Source organism: Phyllobates terribilis, unplaced genomic scaffold (genome assembly GCF_046119375.1).
Source record: "Phyllobates terribilis strain yellow unplaced genomic scaffold, ASM4611937v1 Scaffold_3__8_contigs__length_932513732, whole genome shotgun sequence".
In the NCBI taxonomy this organism is placed as follows: domain Eukaryota; kingdom Metazoa; phylum Chordata; class Amphibia; order Anura; family Dendrobatidae; genus Phyllobates; species Phyllobates terribilis.
This window is the reverse complement of record NW_027362763.1, coordinates 316,992,443-317,012,662: the sequence shown is the minus strand read 5'-3', so window position 1 is coordinate 317,012,662 and position 20,220 is coordinate 316,992,443. Positions and strand designations below refer to the sequence as shown.

At 40.3% G+C, this 20,220-nt stretch overlaps 1 protein-coding gene across 2 annotated transcripts in view; it reads right to left on the bottom strand.

The window, feature by feature from the left end:
• Positions 1-20,220, bottom strand: part of ACAP2 (ArfGAP with coiled-coil, ankyrin repeat and PH domains 2) — a 123,545-nt gene that overhangs the window by 4,222 nt on the left and 99,103 nt on the right. For both annotated transcript variants that reach the window (XM_073675042.1, XM_073675043.1), the window contains 5 exons: positions 14,255-14,347; positions 13,825-14,033; positions 13,027-13,136; positions 3,833-3,943; positions 1,686-1,747 (listed from right to left, as the gene is read on the bottom strand). In XM_073675042.1, coding sequence (XP_073531143.1) covers positions 1,686-1,747; positions 3,833-3,943; positions 13,027-13,136; positions 13,825-14,033; positions 14,255-14,347 — 585 coding nt within the window. The remainder of the gene's footprint in view (positions 1-1,685; positions 1,748-3,832; positions 3,944-13,026; positions 13,137-13,824; positions 14,034-14,254; positions 14,348-20,220) is intronic.

Sequence of the window (20,220 nt, the reverse complement as noted above, 5' to 3'; positions counted from 1 at the left end):
CTATTAAGCTGTAGATTAACCCCATATCTGCAGGTTAACAGTATTGTATTACATGACAGGTTCCCTTTAAAAGTGTGTGAAATGCACCAATTATTGTACTACTCAACTGGGTAAAAGGAAATTAATAATTCTCCAAAGCTTTACATGGTTACACCAGAGGAACCACAGAAAAACACAATGATGTTATCCTAGCCTTTATCAAAGCCACATTAAAAGGAACTTCTCACTCAAAACGAAAACAAAACCACAGGCAACAAGAATCCGAGCCTGGCTGCATGATTGTAGCCAGGTATGTTCTTCTCTAAAATGCTTCGGCGTTTCCCAGCACTGCTGCAGTTGAACGAATCATCTGGAGTAGCGCTGTGAAAAGCTGTCTGGGTGTAGGACCAGACTATATCTTCTCTCCCTACAGTCCCTGGCAGGATCTTCAAACTATAATTTCTCTGAAACACTGGAGTGTTTCAGAAAAAAATAGACCTGGCTGCAATCGTGGAGCCAGGCTCTGGTTCATACTGCCCGTGGTTTGGGCAGAATGAGTCGACTGACAGGTTCCCTTTAATTCTCATCTTATGGGATCACAACCTATATTAATGAATGCAAGCAAACTAAACAAGATGATGGAATAGGGTTACAACATGGCCAGAAGTCCGGCCCTAAAGTGAAGAGGCTGGAGATGCGGTGCGTGACAGACAGTCAAAATAAAAGGAGGGGATGGCGAGCAGTAAGGAAGCTGAAAAGGTGAGGAAGGAGGTGAGTGTTGCTTAAAAAAAATATATAAAATGTTCACCTCTCCAGCTGCCCCACTGCTCGCTGTCTGGTTCTCCTCTTTCCGCCATCAAGCACCGCATCTCTGGCTTTTTTTACTATAGGTATCAGAAGGGCGGCCACAAAGGTGAGTATTCGTTTTTTGTTGTTTTTTAGCTGACCCTAATTCACAATTCAGGGTACTGCCTCTAGTAACACACATCACTGACAAATCGGAATGGTAACACCCAATTGTCATTTCTTTTCATAGGAAGGAATACAAGATATCTGGTATAAGGTCTACACTTCAGACACTGTGAATCACCAAGGCGAGCTCTAAACGGGCACTGAACCATGGAGAACAGAGATGTGAGATTACCATTAAAGAGAATGGTACGTGCAGGTGGCTATAATGGTTCCTATAGCTCACTCTCCCTTTCTGAAGGGAACCAATGTAATATTTGTAAAAATGTGAACGTACATTTCAAGAACCTAATTGGGACATACATACACATTATCCATCTATCTATCCATCTATATGAGATACTTTCAGTCCATATTGCCTATTCTCTTTGTTGATCTACCAATATAAAATCTCTATGGTCGCTATTACATTTACATAAAAATTATTAAGAGAAGACGGGTAAGCAAAAATATTGCAGCATTTAAGGTTATGTGGATATGATGTGCACTTTACAGAGAACAATTTTTATACCATCTAAGAAAATAAGGCGACTAATTCAGTGCAGTATGAAAACATCATCTCATCCTAAAAGCAGGCGGCATATTATGTGCATATAAATTAAGTGTGACATATTAATTAGACGAGTTGCTGTTCATCTTCCTCCCTAAAGACTCAGAATGACCAAGCTGCAGGCTAATAAACTCTTGCATGCACTTTCTATATTGCATTTCTGTGTGGCTGTTGGTGGAATATTGACCTGGTTGTCCGTAAAGACCTTCTGATTCCCGCATCTCTTCATTCATACGTGCCAAGCGCAATCTAGAGAGAAGAGGTGAAAAAGCCAATTAAATACTTAAAAGGAAGCTACACGCTGTCAGCATGATTTACTGAGGATATATATTTTGCTTGGCCCTGTATGTGCAGGATTTTTAGTCTAATATTCGGAGTAATAATTCTTTCAAAAGTAGATAACTATTACATAAAAATCAATAATTAATTTGGGAAAATTTCCTTAAACAGACATGGCTATATTTCATCTTCCTCTACCACAACAACAAAGTAACATATCAACTCATTACTTTAATGAGAACCTGTCAGCTACAAAAGCACTATTTACCTGCAGATATAGTGGTAATCTGCCAGTAAACAGCAGTCATGTTAGGCTGGTTTACTGGAAGGGAGGCTACAGGGAGAAAATGAAATTATAGTCTCCCTGCAGCGGCTTGCTTCCAGACGTTGACAAACAGCCTGATTTGCATAAATATGCAGCAGAACAGGCTGTCAATCAATGTGATTGGGAGTGATAACTGCACACTCATTGTATAGCGAGTGGTGACTAACAGCCCTTTGCACCGCCACAATGACTGGAAGCGAGCTGCTGTAGGGAGAATGTAACTTAAGGTTCTTCCTGTAGCCGCTCTTCCAGTAAACCAACATAACATGATTAAAACGCTATTTACCTGCAGATTACCACTATCTACAAGTAAAAAGCATTTGTTATAGCCTCCCTTTAAATGGCCTTTCAAGTAAACACTAGTTAAAGTAGATTGGTCAACACAATTAGTTGGCCATTTAAGGGCATAATTTTATTGTGATGGGTGCGCTGTACTATTAGACTAAACAACACAAAGGTACACACAGATACAGAGGACTCCTAATGATCAGTCCACTAAACAGTGCTTTGAAAAAGTATTCATACCCCGTGAACTTTTCCACATTTTTTCCACATTACACCCACAAATTAAATGTATTTTATTGGGATATGCCAACAATAAGTAGCAAGTATTTGTGAAGTGAAATGATACATGATTTTATAATTATTTTAAAAATATAAATCTGAAAATTGTGAAGTGCATTTGTATTCAGCCATTGTGAGTCAATACTTTGTAGGACCACTTTTCAATGCACTTACTGCTGCAAGCCTTTTGGGGAATGTCTCTACCAGCTTTGCACATCTATGCCAATTCTTCTTTGCAAACTAGCTCTAGCTCAGTGAGATTGGATAGAGCGTGGAGCTCCTTCCCTGTCCCTAATGCTAGGGGCGCCCTAGCTATCCCCGCTCCCTAGATTACTTCTGATGGTGAAGATGCTGGGGCCACGTACCTTGCTGAACTCCTGAATCAGCCCAATACCTGTCCCACTGCCCCACCCAGGGAAATGGGGTGGAATAGTGTATGTATATACACACACCAGTCAAACAAGAAAGGACGTACAGGGATAATTGAAAATACCAATCATACAAATAGTTTATCATAGTTTATCCCTGACCTGTCTCGTGTATTCCGGTCTAGTGTGCTGTTTGGTCCCCAATGTTTTCAAACAAACTTCTGAGGCCTTCACAGAACAGCAGCAGTTATACAGATGGGAGCGGTTGTGTCTGGCAGATTATTGAGCAGTGTAGGTGCCCCTCAGGTAACTCACCGCAACCATGTGTCTGCCAGTAAACACAGTAGCCAACAGCAAATGGTGAGGAAGTCTCCTTAAAGGGTTGTCTGTACGTTCCCATCCTTATGGCAGTAAATGTCTTCAATGTATAATAGTTACAAGTCCCACCTCTGGAACCTGCATCTATCTTGAGAATTGGACCCTGTCAAATGCCGCTGTCTATGGGAATTCCCAAAATAGCTGAGAATCTTCAGGCAGAAGTGTGCAACAAGGACCCATTTCCAAGACTGATGCGAGTCCCAGTGGTGTGGATATGCCAGAAATGTAGAAGCTGGAAAATCATCATATTTATTACATATTAACAAAATGGTGCATATTGTTTGTGCCCTTTGGGCTAATAGTCCTTCAGATCTTTCACCATAATATGCTGTACCTAAATAAGACTGTATAGTATGGTGACAGACAAGCTTATAAGTGTAAAGCCTTGAAAATAACTATTTAATACTAGAACCTACGTACAGTGTTACTATATCAGCATTAGCAGCTTCCACAGCAATGCTTAAAGGATCTTTTCCATCCTCATCGGTGGCATGTTGATTGGCCCCACGCTTCAAAAATAAGCAGACTTGTCTGGTAGAAAATAAAAATGAAAAAGGTATAAACAAAAACAGAACTATTCCAGTCTGAATATAGTCCTAATCACTATATTCCATTATCAGCCCACATGTTTTTAACTTTAACACCTAGTATATTCTTGTGTAGAAACACATTTTCATTATACAAACGAGAGTGCAGGAATTATTTGTGGCATACATTTTTAAGGCTTAACTAAGGACCTTGAAGAAGCACTCCCACAAAACTTTTTATTGAATAAATCTGTGTAAATGTGTATGTAGTGTAAGCATACTCAGCGATTGCTGTCTTCCTCAGTTTCCAGCACCGCTCCAGTCCTCTTCTGGGTCACATAACATCTATTTCGGCTCACTCTGGGATTTATGTGCGAGCCGGAAGTCACTTTAACAATGCAAGCCTATGGAGCGTCAGAATGAGGCTTACATTTTAAAAACAACCAGTTTTTGTTCTTATTTAATTCCAGCTGTTCCCCTGGGCATTCCTTTTTTATATCCATCATACAGTTCAAGATATATAGCCCTTTTTATTTAGTGCTAATTTTTATGGTCTTTACCAAGAGGGTGTAGCTCCCAGCACAACTGTCACAATTCTGTTGTCAGATTACCAGGAGCCAGTGGCTTCTTCCCTGTCCCTAATGCTACGGGCGCCCTAGTTATCCCTGCTCCCTAGATTACTTCTGATGGATAAGATGCTGGGGCCACATACCTTGCTGAACTCCTGAATCAGTCCTATATCTGTGCCCCCCCCCCCCCTCACCCAGGGAAGTGAGGAGGAACAGTGTATATACAGTAGTGTTCAAAATAATAGCAGTCCAATATGACTAACCAGATTAATCACTGGTTTTGGTATAGATTATATTACCACATGTCAAACAATTTACCAGTTGGTGCAGTAGATTTTGAGAAAACCAACAGACTCAGCATTCGTGATCTGCATGTTTTTGAGTTTGTGCATTTGAATAATTAATTGAAAGGAGAGGTGTTCAAAATAATAGCAGTGTGGAGTTCAATTAGTGAGATCAATCATTCTGTGAAGAAACATGTGTGAATCAGGTGGCCCTTATTTAACCCCTTAAGCCCCGAGGGTGGTTTGCACGTTAATGACCAGGCCAATTTTTACAATTCTGACCATTGTCACTTTATGAGGTAATTACTCTGGAACACTTCAACGGATCCCCCTGATTCTGAGATTGTTTTTTCGTGACATATTGTACTTCATGATTGTGGTAAAATTTCTTCGATATCACTTGCGTTTATTTGTGAAAAAAACGGAAATTTGGCAAAAATTTTGCAATTTTCAAAATTTGAATTTTTATGCCCTTAAATCAGAGAGATATGTCACACAAAAGAGTTAATAAATAACATTTCCCACATGTCTACTTTACATCAGCACAATTTTGGAACCAAAATTTTTTTTTGTTAGGGAGCTATAAGGGTTAAAAGTTGACCAGCGATTTCTCATTTTTCCAACAAAATTTACAAAACCATTTTTTTAGGGACCACATCACATTTGAAGTCACTTTGAGAGGTCTTTATGACAGAAAATACCCAAAAGTGACACCATTCTAAAAACTGCACCCCTCAAGGTGCTCAAAACCACATTCAAGAACTTTATTAACCCTTCAGGTGCTTCACAGGAATTTTTTGAATGTGGAAGAAAAAAATAAACATTTAACTTTTTTCACAAAAATGTTACTTTAGACCCAATTTTTTTTATTTTCACAGGGGTAACAAAAAAAAAAATAGACCCCAAAATTTGTTGTGCAATTTCCCCTGGGCACGCAGATACCCAATATGTGGGGAAAAAACACTGTTTGGGCGCACGGCAGGGCTCGGAAGGGAAGGAGCGCCATTTGACTTTTTGATTGTAAAATTTGCTTGAATAATTAGCGGACACCATGTTGTGTTTGGAGAGCCCCTGTGTGCCCAAACATTGGAGCTCCCCCACAAGTGACCCCATTTTGGAAACTAGACCCCCCAAGGCACCTATCTAGATGCATAGTGAGCAATAGGAACCCCCAGGTGCTTCACAAATTGATTCGTAAAAATGAAAAAGTGTTTTTTTTTTTTCACTTTCATTTTTACGAATCAATTTGTGAAGCACCTGGGGGTTCCAAGTCCTCACTATGCATCTAGATAGGTGCCTTGGGGGTCTAGTTTCCAAAATGGGGTCACTTGTGGGGGAGCTCCAATGTTTGGGCACACAGGGACTCTCCAAATGCAACATGGTATCCACTAACAAATTGAATGGAAAATCGTCTCAAAGTGTTAGAGGACACCATGTTGCGTTTGGAGAGCCCCTGTGTGCCCAAACATTGGAGCTCCCCCACAAGTGACCCCATTTTGGAAACTAGACCCCCCAAGGCACCTCTCTAGATGCATAGTGAGCACTTGGAACCCCCAGGTGCTTCACAAATTGATTCGTAAAAATGAAAAAGTGAAAAAAAAAAAAAAAAACACTTTCATTTTTATGAATCAATTTGTGAAGCACCTGGGGGTTCCAAGTGCTCACTATGCATCTAGATAGGTGCCTTGGGGGGGTCTAGTTTCCAAAATGGGGTCACTTGTGGGGGAGCTCCAATGTTTGGGCACGCAGTAGCTCTCCAAACGCAACATGGCGTCCGCTAACAATTTGAGCCGATTTTCCATTCAATTTGTTAGCGGACACCATGTCGCGTTTGGAGAGCCAGTGATGTGCATAAACAGTGGAGCTCCCCCACAAGTGACCCCATTTTGGAAACTATACCCCTCAAGGATTTTATTAAGGTGTATAGTGAACATTTTGAACCCAGAGGTACGACACAGAATTTGTTTACATTAGGTCATCATATTGAATAAGTTGTCATTAGTCTTGAGCGCAAGTGCTCACTACTTGAGTTTGCATCAGGTACTCAGGTATGCACCATGTACAGCGTGTGCTCGAGTGACATGCTCGAGTCCCTGCTCCGTATGTTTCACGGTTATTAGACACCCAAAGAAAAACATGCGAGGATCGCTCGTGCATGCCAGGCAATCCCCGTAAAGTTTTTTTGGCCGTGAAGCATATGGGGCAGAGACTCGAGCATGTCACTCAAATACCCACGATACTCAATGCATACCAGAGCACAAGATGCAAACTCAAGTAGCGAGCACTTGCGCTCAACACTAGTCGCCATATCATCATCTTTTTTTCTTACTTTTGAAAAAAATCCCAACCCCATCACAACCCTAACCCCAACCCTAACCCTAGCACAACCCTAACCCTAGCACAACCCTAATCCTAGCACAACCCTAACCCCAAACCCAACCCTAACCCTAGCCCAATCCTAACCCAAGAGTTTATTTTTGACGCCGTTCCTCGTGCAGTATAAGTGATTAGACGACTTTATTCTTCGGGTCGGTGTGATTACAGCAATACCAGAATCATATGGGGTTTTTATGACTGACAGCTGTCACACACTAAAAGACGCATTTTTTGCAAAATCTAGTTTTTGCATCGCCATATTTTGAGAGCTATAATTTTTCCAGATTTTGGCAGATAGTCATGTGACGGCTCGTTTTTTGCGGGATGAGTTGACGTTGTTATTGGTGCCATTTTCAGGCACGTGACATTTTTTGATCGCTTTCTATTCCGATTTTTGGGAGGCAGAATAAACAAAAACCAACAATTCAGGAATTGTTTTTTTTGTTTTTTTTTATTCTGTTCCGCGTGTGGTAAAATTGATAAGGCAGCTTTATTCTTCGGGTCAGTACGTTTACAGCGGTACCACATTGATATCGTTTTTCTATGTTTTGCAGTTTTACATAATAAAAGCAATTTTATAGAAAAAAATATTTTTTAGCATAGCTTTATTCTGAGAGCTATAACTTTTTTATTTTTCGGCTGATGGAGCTGTAGGTCAGCTTGTTTTTTGCGGGACGAGATGACGTTTTCAGCGGTACCATTTTTATTTATATTTGTCTTTTTGATCGCGTGTTATTCCATTTTTTGTTTGGCGGTATGGTGATAAAGGATTGTTTTTTGCTTCGTTTTTTTTTTTTTTTTTTACTGTGTTCACTGAAGGGGTTAACTAGTGGGACAGTTTTATAGGTCAGGTTGTTCCGGACGTGGCGATACCAAATATGTGTACTTTTATTGTTTTTTTTTTATAATAATATTTATTGATGGGTACATTATATTTTTATTTTTGGTGGATTATTTTTTTTATTTTTATTTTTTTATATTTTTGCAATATTTTTTTTTTTTTTTTTTTCACTTTCTGAAAGTTTATATACTTTATTACTTTGTCCCACTCTGGGACTTTCACTTTTTTTTCTCTGATCGCCTGCATGGCACAGGAATGCAGCACCATCCCTGTGTCATGCAGGCTATCAGCGCTGGACAGGGAGAAGATTGTTTGGAGATGCACTGCGCATGTCCAAACAATCTTCCTGCTGTCTGGTGACCCGGATGTTGTCATGACGACATCGGGTCGTCATGGCAACACCCGGGAAGCCTTTGCAGACAGCGCTGGAAGCCGAAAGAGGAGGTGAGTATCTGCGATCACCTCCCCTTGCCCCCGTAATGCTGCGATCGACTTCGATCGACTTTGATCGCAGCATCGCGGGGGTTAATGTGCTGGGAGCGGTGCAGGACCGCTCCCAGCACATAGTATCGGGTGTCAGCTGTGACAATCAGCTGACACCCGGCAGCGATCGCGCCCGCACAGCCTGTGTAGGCGCGCGATCGCCATGACGTACTAATACGGGTCTGGCTCTTAAGTCCCAGGGCACAGACGCGTATTAGTACGTCAGATGTTGTTAAGGGGTTAAGGGTGAAGCCCGCACATATTGTACATGCATTTCTCCTTGTAAGCCTTAGAAATATGAGTCAATCGAGATACTGTTCAGGAGAACAGCGCATTTTGATTAAAAAGTTGATTGGAGAGGGTAAAACATATAAAGAAGTGCAGACAATGATAGGCTGTTCACCTGAAATGATCTCCAAGGCTTTAAAATGGAAAGCAAAACTGGAGAGACATGGAAGAAAACTAGTATTCGAATGGATCGGGGAATAGCCAGATGGCAAAGGCTCAGCCAATGATCAGCTCTAGGATGACCAAAGATAGTTTCAAGTTACCTGTGAGTACTGTGACAGTCAGAAGACGCCTGTGTGAAGCTAATCTCTTAGCAACAAATCCCCACAAAGTCCCACTGTTAAAAAAAGACATGTACTAAAGCGGATACTATTTGCCAAAGAACACATCAACTGGCCTAAAGAGAAATGGAGAAACATTTTGTGGACTGATGAAAGTAAAATTGTTCTTTTTGTGTCCAAGCGCCGCAGACAGTTCGTCAGACAACCCCCAAACTCTGCATTCAAGCCACAGTACACTCTGAAGACAGTGAAGCATGGTGGTACATGCATCATGATATGGGCATGTTTCTCTTACTATGGTGCTGGACCTATTTACCGCATACCAGGGATCATGGACCAGTTTGCATGTATTAAAGTACTTGAAGATGTCATGTTGCCTTACGCTGAAGAGAACATACCCTTGAAATGGGTGTTTCAACAAGCCTATGACCCTAAACACACAAATAAACAAGCAAAATCTTGGTTCCAGTCCAACAAAATTGTAATTATGGAATGGCCAGCCCAATCCCCCGAACCTTAATCCGATAGAACACTTGTGGGGTGACATCAAAAATGATGTTTCTGGGGCAAAGCCAACAAATGCCAAAAAATTGTGGGATGTAGTCAAAGCATCCTGGGCTGGAATAACAATTGACAAGTGCCAGAAGTTAGTTGACTCTATAAAACATAGATGTGAAGCAGTTCGAAAAAACTGTGGGTATACAACTAAATATTAGGTTAGCGATTCACAGAAATGCTAAATCCTCAAAAAAAAAAAGACATATTGTGAGTTTGTAAAGACAAATGCAGACACTGCTACTTTTTTTGAACAGCCCAATGTTTACTTTTCGTTATTTTCTGTAAAGTAGTTAAAAATTATAGACATTTCGCTTCATGTTTTACATTAGAAAACAGTATGCGATGTTACCAATGCATGGAAATAAAAACTAGCATAAAGATTGTGTCCTTAACTCATGTTTTTGAACACACTGCTATTATTTTGAACACTACTGTATATACACAAACCAGACAAACAAGAAAGGACGTACAGGGATAAATGAAAATACGAATCATACAAATATGCACTCTCAGACAACAGAGAGGAACACCGGGGAGAAAAGGAAGGGAAAATACAGTGAAGGAAATAAGTATTTGATCCCTTGCTGTTTTTGTAAGTTTGCCCACTGACAAAGACATGAACAGTCTATAATTTTATGGGTAGGTTAATTTTTACATTGAGAGATAGAATATCCCCCCCCAAAAAAAAACCAAGAAAATCACATTGTATAAATTAGATATATTTATTTGCATTCTGAAGTGAGAAATAAGTATTTGATCCCTTACAAACCATTATGAGTTCTGGCTCCTACAGACCAGTTAGATGCTCCTAATCAACTAGTTACCTGTATTAAAGACAGCTGACTTACAGTCACCTCCACAGACTCAATTAATCAGTCAGACTCTAACCTCTACAACATGGGCAAGACCAACGAGCTTTCTAAAGATGTCAGGGACCAGATTATAGACCTGCACAAAGATGGAATGGGCTACAAAACCATAAGTAAGACGCTGGGTGAGAAGGAGACAAGTGTTGGTGCAATAGTAAGAAAAAGGAAGAAATACAAAATGACTGTCAATTGAAATCGATCTGTTGCACCATGCAAAATCTCACCTCGTGGGGTATCCTTGATCATGAGGAAGGGGAGAGATCAGCCTAATACTACATGGGGGGAACTTGTTCATGATCTCAAGGCAGCTGGGACCACAGTCACCAAGAAAATCATTGGTAACACATTACGCCTTAAAGGTTTAAAATCCTGCAGTGCCTGCAAGATCCCCATGCTCAAGAAGGCACATGTGAAAGCCCGTCTGCAGATTGCCAATGAACACCTGGATGATTCTGTGAGTTATTGGGAGAAGGTGCTGTGGTCAGATGAGACAAAAATTTAGCTCTTTGGCATTAACTCAACTTGCCGTGTTTCGAGGAAGAGAAATGCTACCTATGACCCAAGGAAAACCGTCCCCACTGTCAAGCATGGAGGTGGAAACATTATGTTTTGCAGGTGTTTCTCTGCTAAGGGCACAGGACTACTTCACCGCATCAATGGGAGAATGGATGAAGCCATGTACCATAAAATCCTGAGTGACAACCCAGGACATTAAAAATGGGTCGTGGCTGGGTCTTCCAGCAAGACAATGACCCAAGACAGACAGCCAAGGCAACAAAGGAGTGGCTAAAAAAGAAGCAAATTAAGGTCATGGAGTGGCCTAGCCAGTCTACAGACCTTAATCCCATAGAAAACTTATGGAGGGAGTTGAAGCTACGAGTTGCCAAGCGACAGCCTCAAAATCTGAATGATTTAGAGATGATCTGCAAAGAGGAGTGGACCAGAATTCCTCCTGACATGTGCGCAACCCTCATCATCTACTACAAAAAAAAGTCTGACTGCTAGGGTTTTGCCACCAAGTATTGTTTGCCAGAGGAATCAAATACTTATTTCTCACAGCATAACGCAAATAAATTTATCTAATTTATACAATGTGATTTTCTTGATTTTTTTTGGATATTCTGTCTCCCAATGTTAAAATTAACCTACCCTTAAAATTATAGGCTGTTCATTTCTTTGTCAGTGGGCAAACTTACAAAAACAGCAAGGGATCAAATAATTATTTCCTTTACTGTAAAATAGTAGAGGTTGAGGATTTGCACACAGCCGAAACACCTATCAAAAATAAACACTCCAAAGGCCTCTACCAATAACCGACCCTTCACCGGGCAGTACACGACTAACACTGGCAATCCAAATTGCAAGAGGAGAGTGGACAATACTGAACAGCTGAGATCATCCAATTTGGGAAGCTTTAGAGACTCCAAGCTGAACCGATTAACCCCTGCACTGCTAACAGAAACCTGCACCGTTTAATATGAAGGAGAAGTGCTTCTGATCAGTGCAGGAGTATGTGAAATCAGACACAATGGTCTTCTGGTCCCTCTGTCGCGGTAAACCCATGACAATAATAATTCAGAGCAGTCTAAAGACATATCCTCCTAGAAGTGTAGTTTTTTGATAAAAACTATAAAATATTTGCACCACGTAAAAAGTCCTATTTTCTGAAACCGTATGGCGCACTATAAAAAAAAAAAAGAAAAAACTGAATAAGCTGGAGAAAAAAAAAAGAAAAGAACAAAAATGGCCACTTTTAACCTGGTGAAGTTCACTAAAATCACCAAAAAAAATAGAAATTTGCAAGTACCTCTATTTTTCACAGTTTTGGTTTTGAAATTAAAGGGGTTTTCCACTAAATTTATATTGAGGAACTATTCTCAGTATAGGTCATAAATATAAGATCACTGAGGGGCTTACACACAGCCCCCACACTCATCAGCTCTGTTCAACAGAAGATGAGCTGTGAGACCTGAGAACAGCCACAAACACAGTGTTCCACTCTGTACACGGTTTACATCTGCTTGCCACAATACGATAGCCCCCTCCAATATTGAATTTATGACCCATCTATTGGATAGGTCACCATATGAAATTAGTGGACAACTCCTTTAATTCTCCCTCTATGTGACTGAAAAGTGTGTACAAAGTGTTTGTGGCCAATCTTTTTTTTTTTCTGAGTGTCACATACTTTGTGCAAAAATTACAAGCGTATATAAAGTCACTCCGAGGGGGACTGTAGTACATTTACGGAGATATTTTGCCCTAACTTTTGCCGTGGACATTCACACATCTAAAATTCTACAGTAACTAAATTCAGAATTTACAGTGAAGTTCTGATAGACGGGAGATAATATTTAATTAACTGGTCTGGTGAGTAAGAATGGGAAGTGTGACATTTTTTTGTGGACATGAAGGCTATCAGAAAGTCCCATTTAAAAAGGGTTGATTTCTTACTAGGTTACAATATTGGGTAATTTCAATTAAAAGCATGAAAACATTCCACACAGCAGATCCCAAAGATACAGCTCTGCTCCTTACCCTGTGTGACCAAGCACAGTTGCATGATGTAATGGTCCCCTTCCTTTGACATCACGATGGTTAACATTGGCCCCATTTTGGAGAAGAAACTCACAGGTCACTAGAGATCCCTAAGATGAAGACATTTATGAGGAAGGAGAAAAGAAAAATGTAACAATATTAAAGGGAATCTGTCAGGAAGATTTTACCCCCCAAACTATTTATATGGGCATGTAGCAGTTCCAATTACAAGTCGAGCAACACCTTTACATGGCCTGTGCATTCCTCAATTATTGAGAAATCACTGTTTGAAATGATATGCAAACGAGCCTGAAGGACTATAGTAAAATCTGAAGCTTCGGTCACTCCAGCTTTATTTCTTGCCCAACACTGCCTCCTCCTGCTTGACTAAAAGGCTCGATTGCCTGAAGTCACACAGCATAGAGGCAGTCAGTCAAGCAGAAGGTGGCGCTGGGCAAGAAATAGAGCCGGAGTGACTGAGGCTTCAGATATACAACAGCTTTTCTTTTGCATATCAATCAGTAACAAGGAACAGGCAGGCCATATAAAAGATATTACTGATCTTTCTATGCACTTGTACCTTTGAAAGAGCTAAATAGTTTGGGGGAGGAGGCTGAAATGCTGCGGAGATTGAGATGAAAATAATAAAATACTTAAGTAATAGAAACTAAAAATGAACGAAAAGGGAAAGCAGTATTAGTACCATGTAGAGGTTAAAAAATAAAAAGCATTGTAATTTCATTCCAGTTTAAGCAGAGCCTAGAATGCAAACTATAATCTATATATACATATATTTACCCCATGTACGGCCTTTATTAAAGGTGTAGCATTGTTTTCTTTTTTGTTAACCCAGTTCACTTCTGCTCCATGAGCCAAAGCCTCAGACATTGCAGGAAGGTGTTGCTGAAAAGCTGCTTGATACAGCTGCAGCCCTGGGATTTCTTTTTTAGTGCTTGGAGTATCTGGAAATACGGCAGAATCCCTCTTTTCATGTTTCTTTTCCATCTCTGGAAAATGAGAAGAGGAAGAACTGTCGTTACAAAAAAATACAGTCTAGTCTATAATTGAATGTGCTTTATTGTCTAAAAGACAAACTAAGCCCCCAATCACATGAGGTTCACTAACAGTGATAGATTTTTTTATATATACTATATATAAAAATATATACACACACACATACATACATTGTATGTATGCATGTATAAAGCACTAACAGGGTGACACTGACCTGCATCGTACAAGCTGTTGGAAGACCCTACAGATGATAGGAGCTCCCGGCTGCCATCTGCACTAAACTGTATTCCACTGTCATTGCTTCTCACTAAAGATACAAATGATGTGGGTTATAAAATTAAGATCAAAAGCAGTAACAATTCACAAACTCTAGGTTTCATATAGTAAAAGCAAGCCATTCTGTGATTCATAAAATAAATTATATAAGCAAATTCAGCATTACAAGCAGTCTGGTTAGTTTTACTTGTCTTGGTAACGGATTTCATTTCATAGAAAAAAAGTATTCTAGTTATAAAATCACTACTGTTAGAGTAATTCAGCCCACATGTTTAACCTTAACTTTGTGTCTATGTACAGCCATCTTTACACCTCTATAAAAGAATATCAAAGGTAGGCTTGATCTGACTTTTTTATTTTCTGATTGTAGAGGTTATTGCATTTTCTGTACATGATTATGGAGACAACCATCTTGCATGAGGCGGCTGTTAAATGGATTCAAAGGGAACCTAACAGTAGATTCTATAGATTCTATCTGCCATTAGTGTAGGCCAGTTCCCGGGTATTTTTCTGCTATGTTCCTTTTTTAACTTTCTACTAATACATTTTGAATAGGATGTCGGCACTTTACTTGGATCCTTTGCTTGTAAGCAACACAAAAACTTTGTCTGTGCAATGTCCATAATTGGAACTTCACCGTTCTGGATTAGCAGCCTAGGGCAAGATGAAGAGATATTTTTCCTTTCTATACTATCAGGTCTCTCCCTATATATTCACATTGGAGAAACCTGTTAGTCAATTATGGTTTTCGCTGATATGCTGTAGTGTTTCAGAGTAAAACATTCACAGCTGCAATAACTCAGCCATTGTATGAATCAAGTCGGCCATCCTTCGGGCAGCATGGAGCTACTGTCAGGTTCCTTTTAAAGGGAATCTGTCAGTAGGATAGTCCTTCCTAAGCCGTCTATATGGGCATGCAGGTCATGGGAAGCTAAAAGGATACCTTGAGATGTGTGATCTGATTTTTTATTACAGAGATATCCCTGATTGTCTTATATGTAAATGAGCTGCTCCAGGCTCTGGGCCGGACACTGATCTGCATGAGTATCTGCCTCCAGAAATTATTTTAAATAAAAGGGGTCATTACCAGTGTGAGACATGTAACTAACACAGAAAAATAAAACTGAATTTTGCAGTTGCAAACACAATTTTTGCAGCTCTCACAGCTCTGCTGTATTGCAGCCCTGTCTGCCTGTGAGATGGAAGCTGAAGCTGAGAGGAGCCTGCAGAAGTGTCCGATATAATCACACACAGCTCTGCAGTGATATCGGGAGAGCAGAGAGCGGCCATTACACATCACACTGGTATCTCCCCCTTTATGTAAAATAATCTCTGGAGGCAGATTCTCATACAGATCAGTAACCGGCCCATAGATATCAACAGCTCATTTACATATAAGAAAAACATGGATTTCTCTTGAATAAGACAAAGGATCACGGATATCATGGTATCATTTTATTCAGCTTAGGAGGGACTATCCTACTGTCAGATTCCCTTTTAATTATGGGCTAGTCTCCTAAGAATAGCAACTCAGGAAAAAAGGGCAGGACAATGAAACTCGTTGTATAGTCATTTACATTTTTTTTGTTTTAGGACAAATGCTGTCATCTTTAGATCACGGTCAGTAACAACTGTTCTTCATCTGTCTGGATTATACGGCCGTCTGACTCTGCCCTTATTGAAATTCATTCAAATACAAAACAGTATGCAAAAAAGCTAATTTACCGTACTCCAGAAAAAAGGTAACAAAGGGTAATCCAGACAGATGAAGAACAGTGGTTACTGGTCGTGATCTAAAGAGGACAGCATTTGTGCCAATTCATTTAGTCAAAGTTGCATGTTAAACCACAGACATATGAACAGCACCATAGTAATAATGGGTACGTGTTGTATCTGTGAAAAAAACAGATATCACACTTACATGCAACATTAACGTCTTAATGAGGCCTAATACCATTTTACTGAAATCAAGACTGTAATGATAGTGAAATGACTGCTGAGAAATGATCTCCACAGAATAGGAAGTGTCAACCAAAGACTACCTCGACTAGTAACACCTTTAATATTCTGGATTTTTTTTTAATTACATTAATATATATATATATATATATATATATATATATATATATATATATATATATATATATATATATATCAGGGCATTGGAAAGTAAACAGAAAAAATAAAAAATTATTTAACCAGTGGGATATTTTCTGATGATACGTTCTTGTCATAGGATGTTTTTGAAGAAGTAAATTTTAGATATAGCTTCCACATAATGTATAAAAAAAATTCAGTAACGTATTTTTTTTTCTTTTTAAGAGAACCACCCTTTTAACACTTTCACTGTATTAAAATAGTTTCTGTAAATTAATGAATATATTTCCACAAAAACTAGTGAATCTGAACTACCACACAGAAAAGAAAAAAAAACTATAACCAAAAAAACCCAAAAGAAATAGCTTTGATTACTGTGCAATTATAAATATCAAGGTAATCACAATATATTGACCATTATGTACCCCCTATATATCATACTATCAAACCATACTAATGGGAAGAAACCTTGCAAGCAGAGTCAATTATAATTATGGTATATGTATAATATTTGTGCACTAATCTCTTCAACATGATAAAAAGTTGAGCCAATTTTCGAATACTTATGGGAAAAAAAACGGAATTTTCATAAAAAAAAAAAAAAAAAAAATTACATTTACAGCAAGCAGCAAATGAAGGAAACTGGAGAAAACCTAAACAGCCAAGACTAGACTGTATAAGAAAGGTTACTTACTACTACGGAGCTTTGAGGAAGTATCAAAGTAGGAGAAGAGAGAGTCTAGCTCATCAGGACAGAAGAGAGACTCCCGCTTTGCTTCGTCACTGCTAACGGCAACCGCTGGCCACATACAGGTTAGCAAAGTATAAAGCAGGCAGTAAAAGAGGAAAGAGGGTCAAGTAAACCAGACAGCTATCTGGCAAAAGAGAGACTGTCAAAATTAATTATCAGATTGTACAGTATACTTGATTCTCAGCAGTACCAAAGAGAATGCCAACTAGACTTCCAATAAAAGCGGTACTAATACATATATACAAGTATGCAATCTCCAGAAATTAGAATGCAACAAACAGGCCATGCAAAATTTCCACTGAAAACATTAACGTCTACCAGCGCAAAATTATGGTTATACGACGCTATGTGACCAACAAGCATCCATTAATAAAGAGAAATTTACTATGAAAAGCTACAACTGCAACACACTGCCTGCTAACCACAGATGTGCTAAAGCTGTAGAATCGTGCAAATCAACTGAATCATATTAGTAGGCCTATAATTACAAATAGTGAAAAAATTAACCCCAACCCCTCCCCCCTGTATTAGTCTAGAGCAGGGGTGGTGAACGAACCTCAGGGCTGTGGGCCGATTACAGCCCGCGATGACCTTTTCTCTGGCCCCTGGGCAGATTCCCGGGGACCGCTGTACTCGGGCTGGCCTTTTCATTTCTTCTTGGTCTGCGGGCAAGCAATGTTCACTACTGAATGCTGTGGCACATGCAAGGAAAAATTACGTCCTCACCCTGGCCAGCGCTGGCGTCAGGTCGTACTCTGTGGGCCGAATTAGTATCAGGGCTGTGGAGTCGGAGTCGGTATAAAATGGACCGACTCCAACTCCTAAAATGTATAATAAATTGGGTACAGTAGATCAATGCAGTTTGTGGGGAATATTATTTTCATAAGAATTTGGCAAAGCTATGAAATATCCTATAAATGTCTGTCCTATTCCTCATCTAAGGGTCTAGACTTTTAGCTGAGATGAATCTGTGCTACAGTAAATTTATCACTAAAACATGAGCCATGTAAGAGGGAGTCGGAGTCGGTGTCATGGAAATTGAGGAGTCGGAGTTTTGGCTTACCCACTCCACAGCCCTGGTTAGCATGCAGTCCCAAGTGTATCATATCATGTCTACACTGCAGCCACATGTCTCCTTAGTGATGTATGTACCGTAGCCTCTCATGTCTCCTGTGATTTATATAGTCCAGCCCTAGTGTCGCCTATGTGATGTATGTACTCCAGCCTTGGTGTCTCCTATGTGATGCATATACAGAGTCTCAGTGCTCCCTATGTGATGTATATTGCAGATCTCCCACTGGTTGAGTTGTATAAATGTAACGTGAGCAGTGATGAATTTCCCACTGTGAGGAGACTTGCAGTGTAATATCCTCATCTGTGTTCGGTACGAAGGCGCAAATCTGGAAAAGCAGTTAAGAGTAGCAACATCCTATCATATATACCGCCTAACATCACTGCCGCACAAAAGAGAACCACTTCCAACCATCACATTAGGGGTGAGTTAAGTAAATATTTGACCAAATATAGCAGGGTTATTTTCAAGTTGATGATTTTGCACCGCTCCCGAAGGATGTAATAAGTATCCAAATGGCCCTTGGCAGAAAAAAGGTTCCTCACCCCTGGTTTAGTCATACTTTGAGCCCTGGTCACAGCAACAAATATAGACTTTCTTAAGTGCCTCATTGAGGGACACCGGAAACCATGGGTGAAGTCTGCTGCCACCAGAAGGCTGACACTAAGAACAACAACTCAAAAGAAAAAAAAAATGAGTTGGCTACACCTGGCCTACCGGCACCAAGTTACTTAATTTAACTTAGTGTCACATAGGATGCAGACATTGGCCTGAGATCCAGATCTGTTTCCACCTATGGGTTTTCCTTCACAGTACTAAACTTTCTCTCTTTTCCCCTTTAGGTTGGAAAACAAAGCGGGATGTACCACTCTGTTCACCCCATAAACGACAGAAAAAACAGCCTATAGTGGTCAGTCAGTATCTTGTTGAGATGACCCATAGTAACTGATGCAGTCAACAATCAGGTACCCACGCGGCCGGTACTTTGCCTTAGTCTTCTGCCTGCTCATTGCCCAGAGCATGGTGTTTTGAATGGAGAAGATGGGTGCAGTGAGCACAGGACCAAGCCTTTTCAGGACAATTATGTATGTCCTTCCCTCCAGGCCTGCATTGTGATGGCTCCTTCCCCTAGGGCAATGTTTCCTTCTCTTTGCAATGTTTCCCTTCGTCAGCCCACAGCAGATCCGTTCCTCTGTGGCGTCCTCTTCGATACGCTTGCCTTCATCACCAGCCCGTGGCGAGTATGGTCCTCTGCAGTGCAGCGCTCTCCTTCACCGGCCCGTGTCTGTTTCGTTCATCAGCGCACTCCTATCTCGATCCATGTGGCTCGTGGGGCCATGCTGCTTCCTCTCTCATTAGTTCTCTCAGGCTAGCATATCGTGCAAGTGGACAAGGTGGTACTCTGAACACTTCCAACAGTCAATCACACCATCTAGCAGAGTCCCCTCAGTATGGAGACTTTGACCACTTTCCTCAGTGAGACAGACCTATAGGCTGAGCTCACTCAGTAAGTTACAGTGCTTTAGCGGATTGACGTTGACCACTGCCTAAAATCAGTAAGACCTACAAGCAAAGATCTCTCATTATGATGTGGCGTTCAAGAGAACCATGCAGTGCTCTGAGTAGCAAGAAGAAAACTCCCAGCATGGTGTATTGCACAAGACAGCCAGGTTTTGCTATGACCACTTCTTTCGGCAAGTACGTACAATAAGCGAAACCTCTCAGTATGAAATATCACACTAGTGTGCCAGATAGGACTCTCACCACTTCTCAGTGTGAATTACAGCATCATGCAGGGGACCGCTCAGTATGTAGTTTTGTGTAAACAGACCGGATTATACTCTGTCCACTTCCTAAGTGAGTAAGTCAAGCTAACTAAGACCTCTTTCAGACATTCAAATCCCTAGTTTGTCATGTCAGAAGGCTCTCGTGGAGGTCTGATCATCTCTGGGGCTACCGTTGCTTGCTGGATTGAATCTGCCAT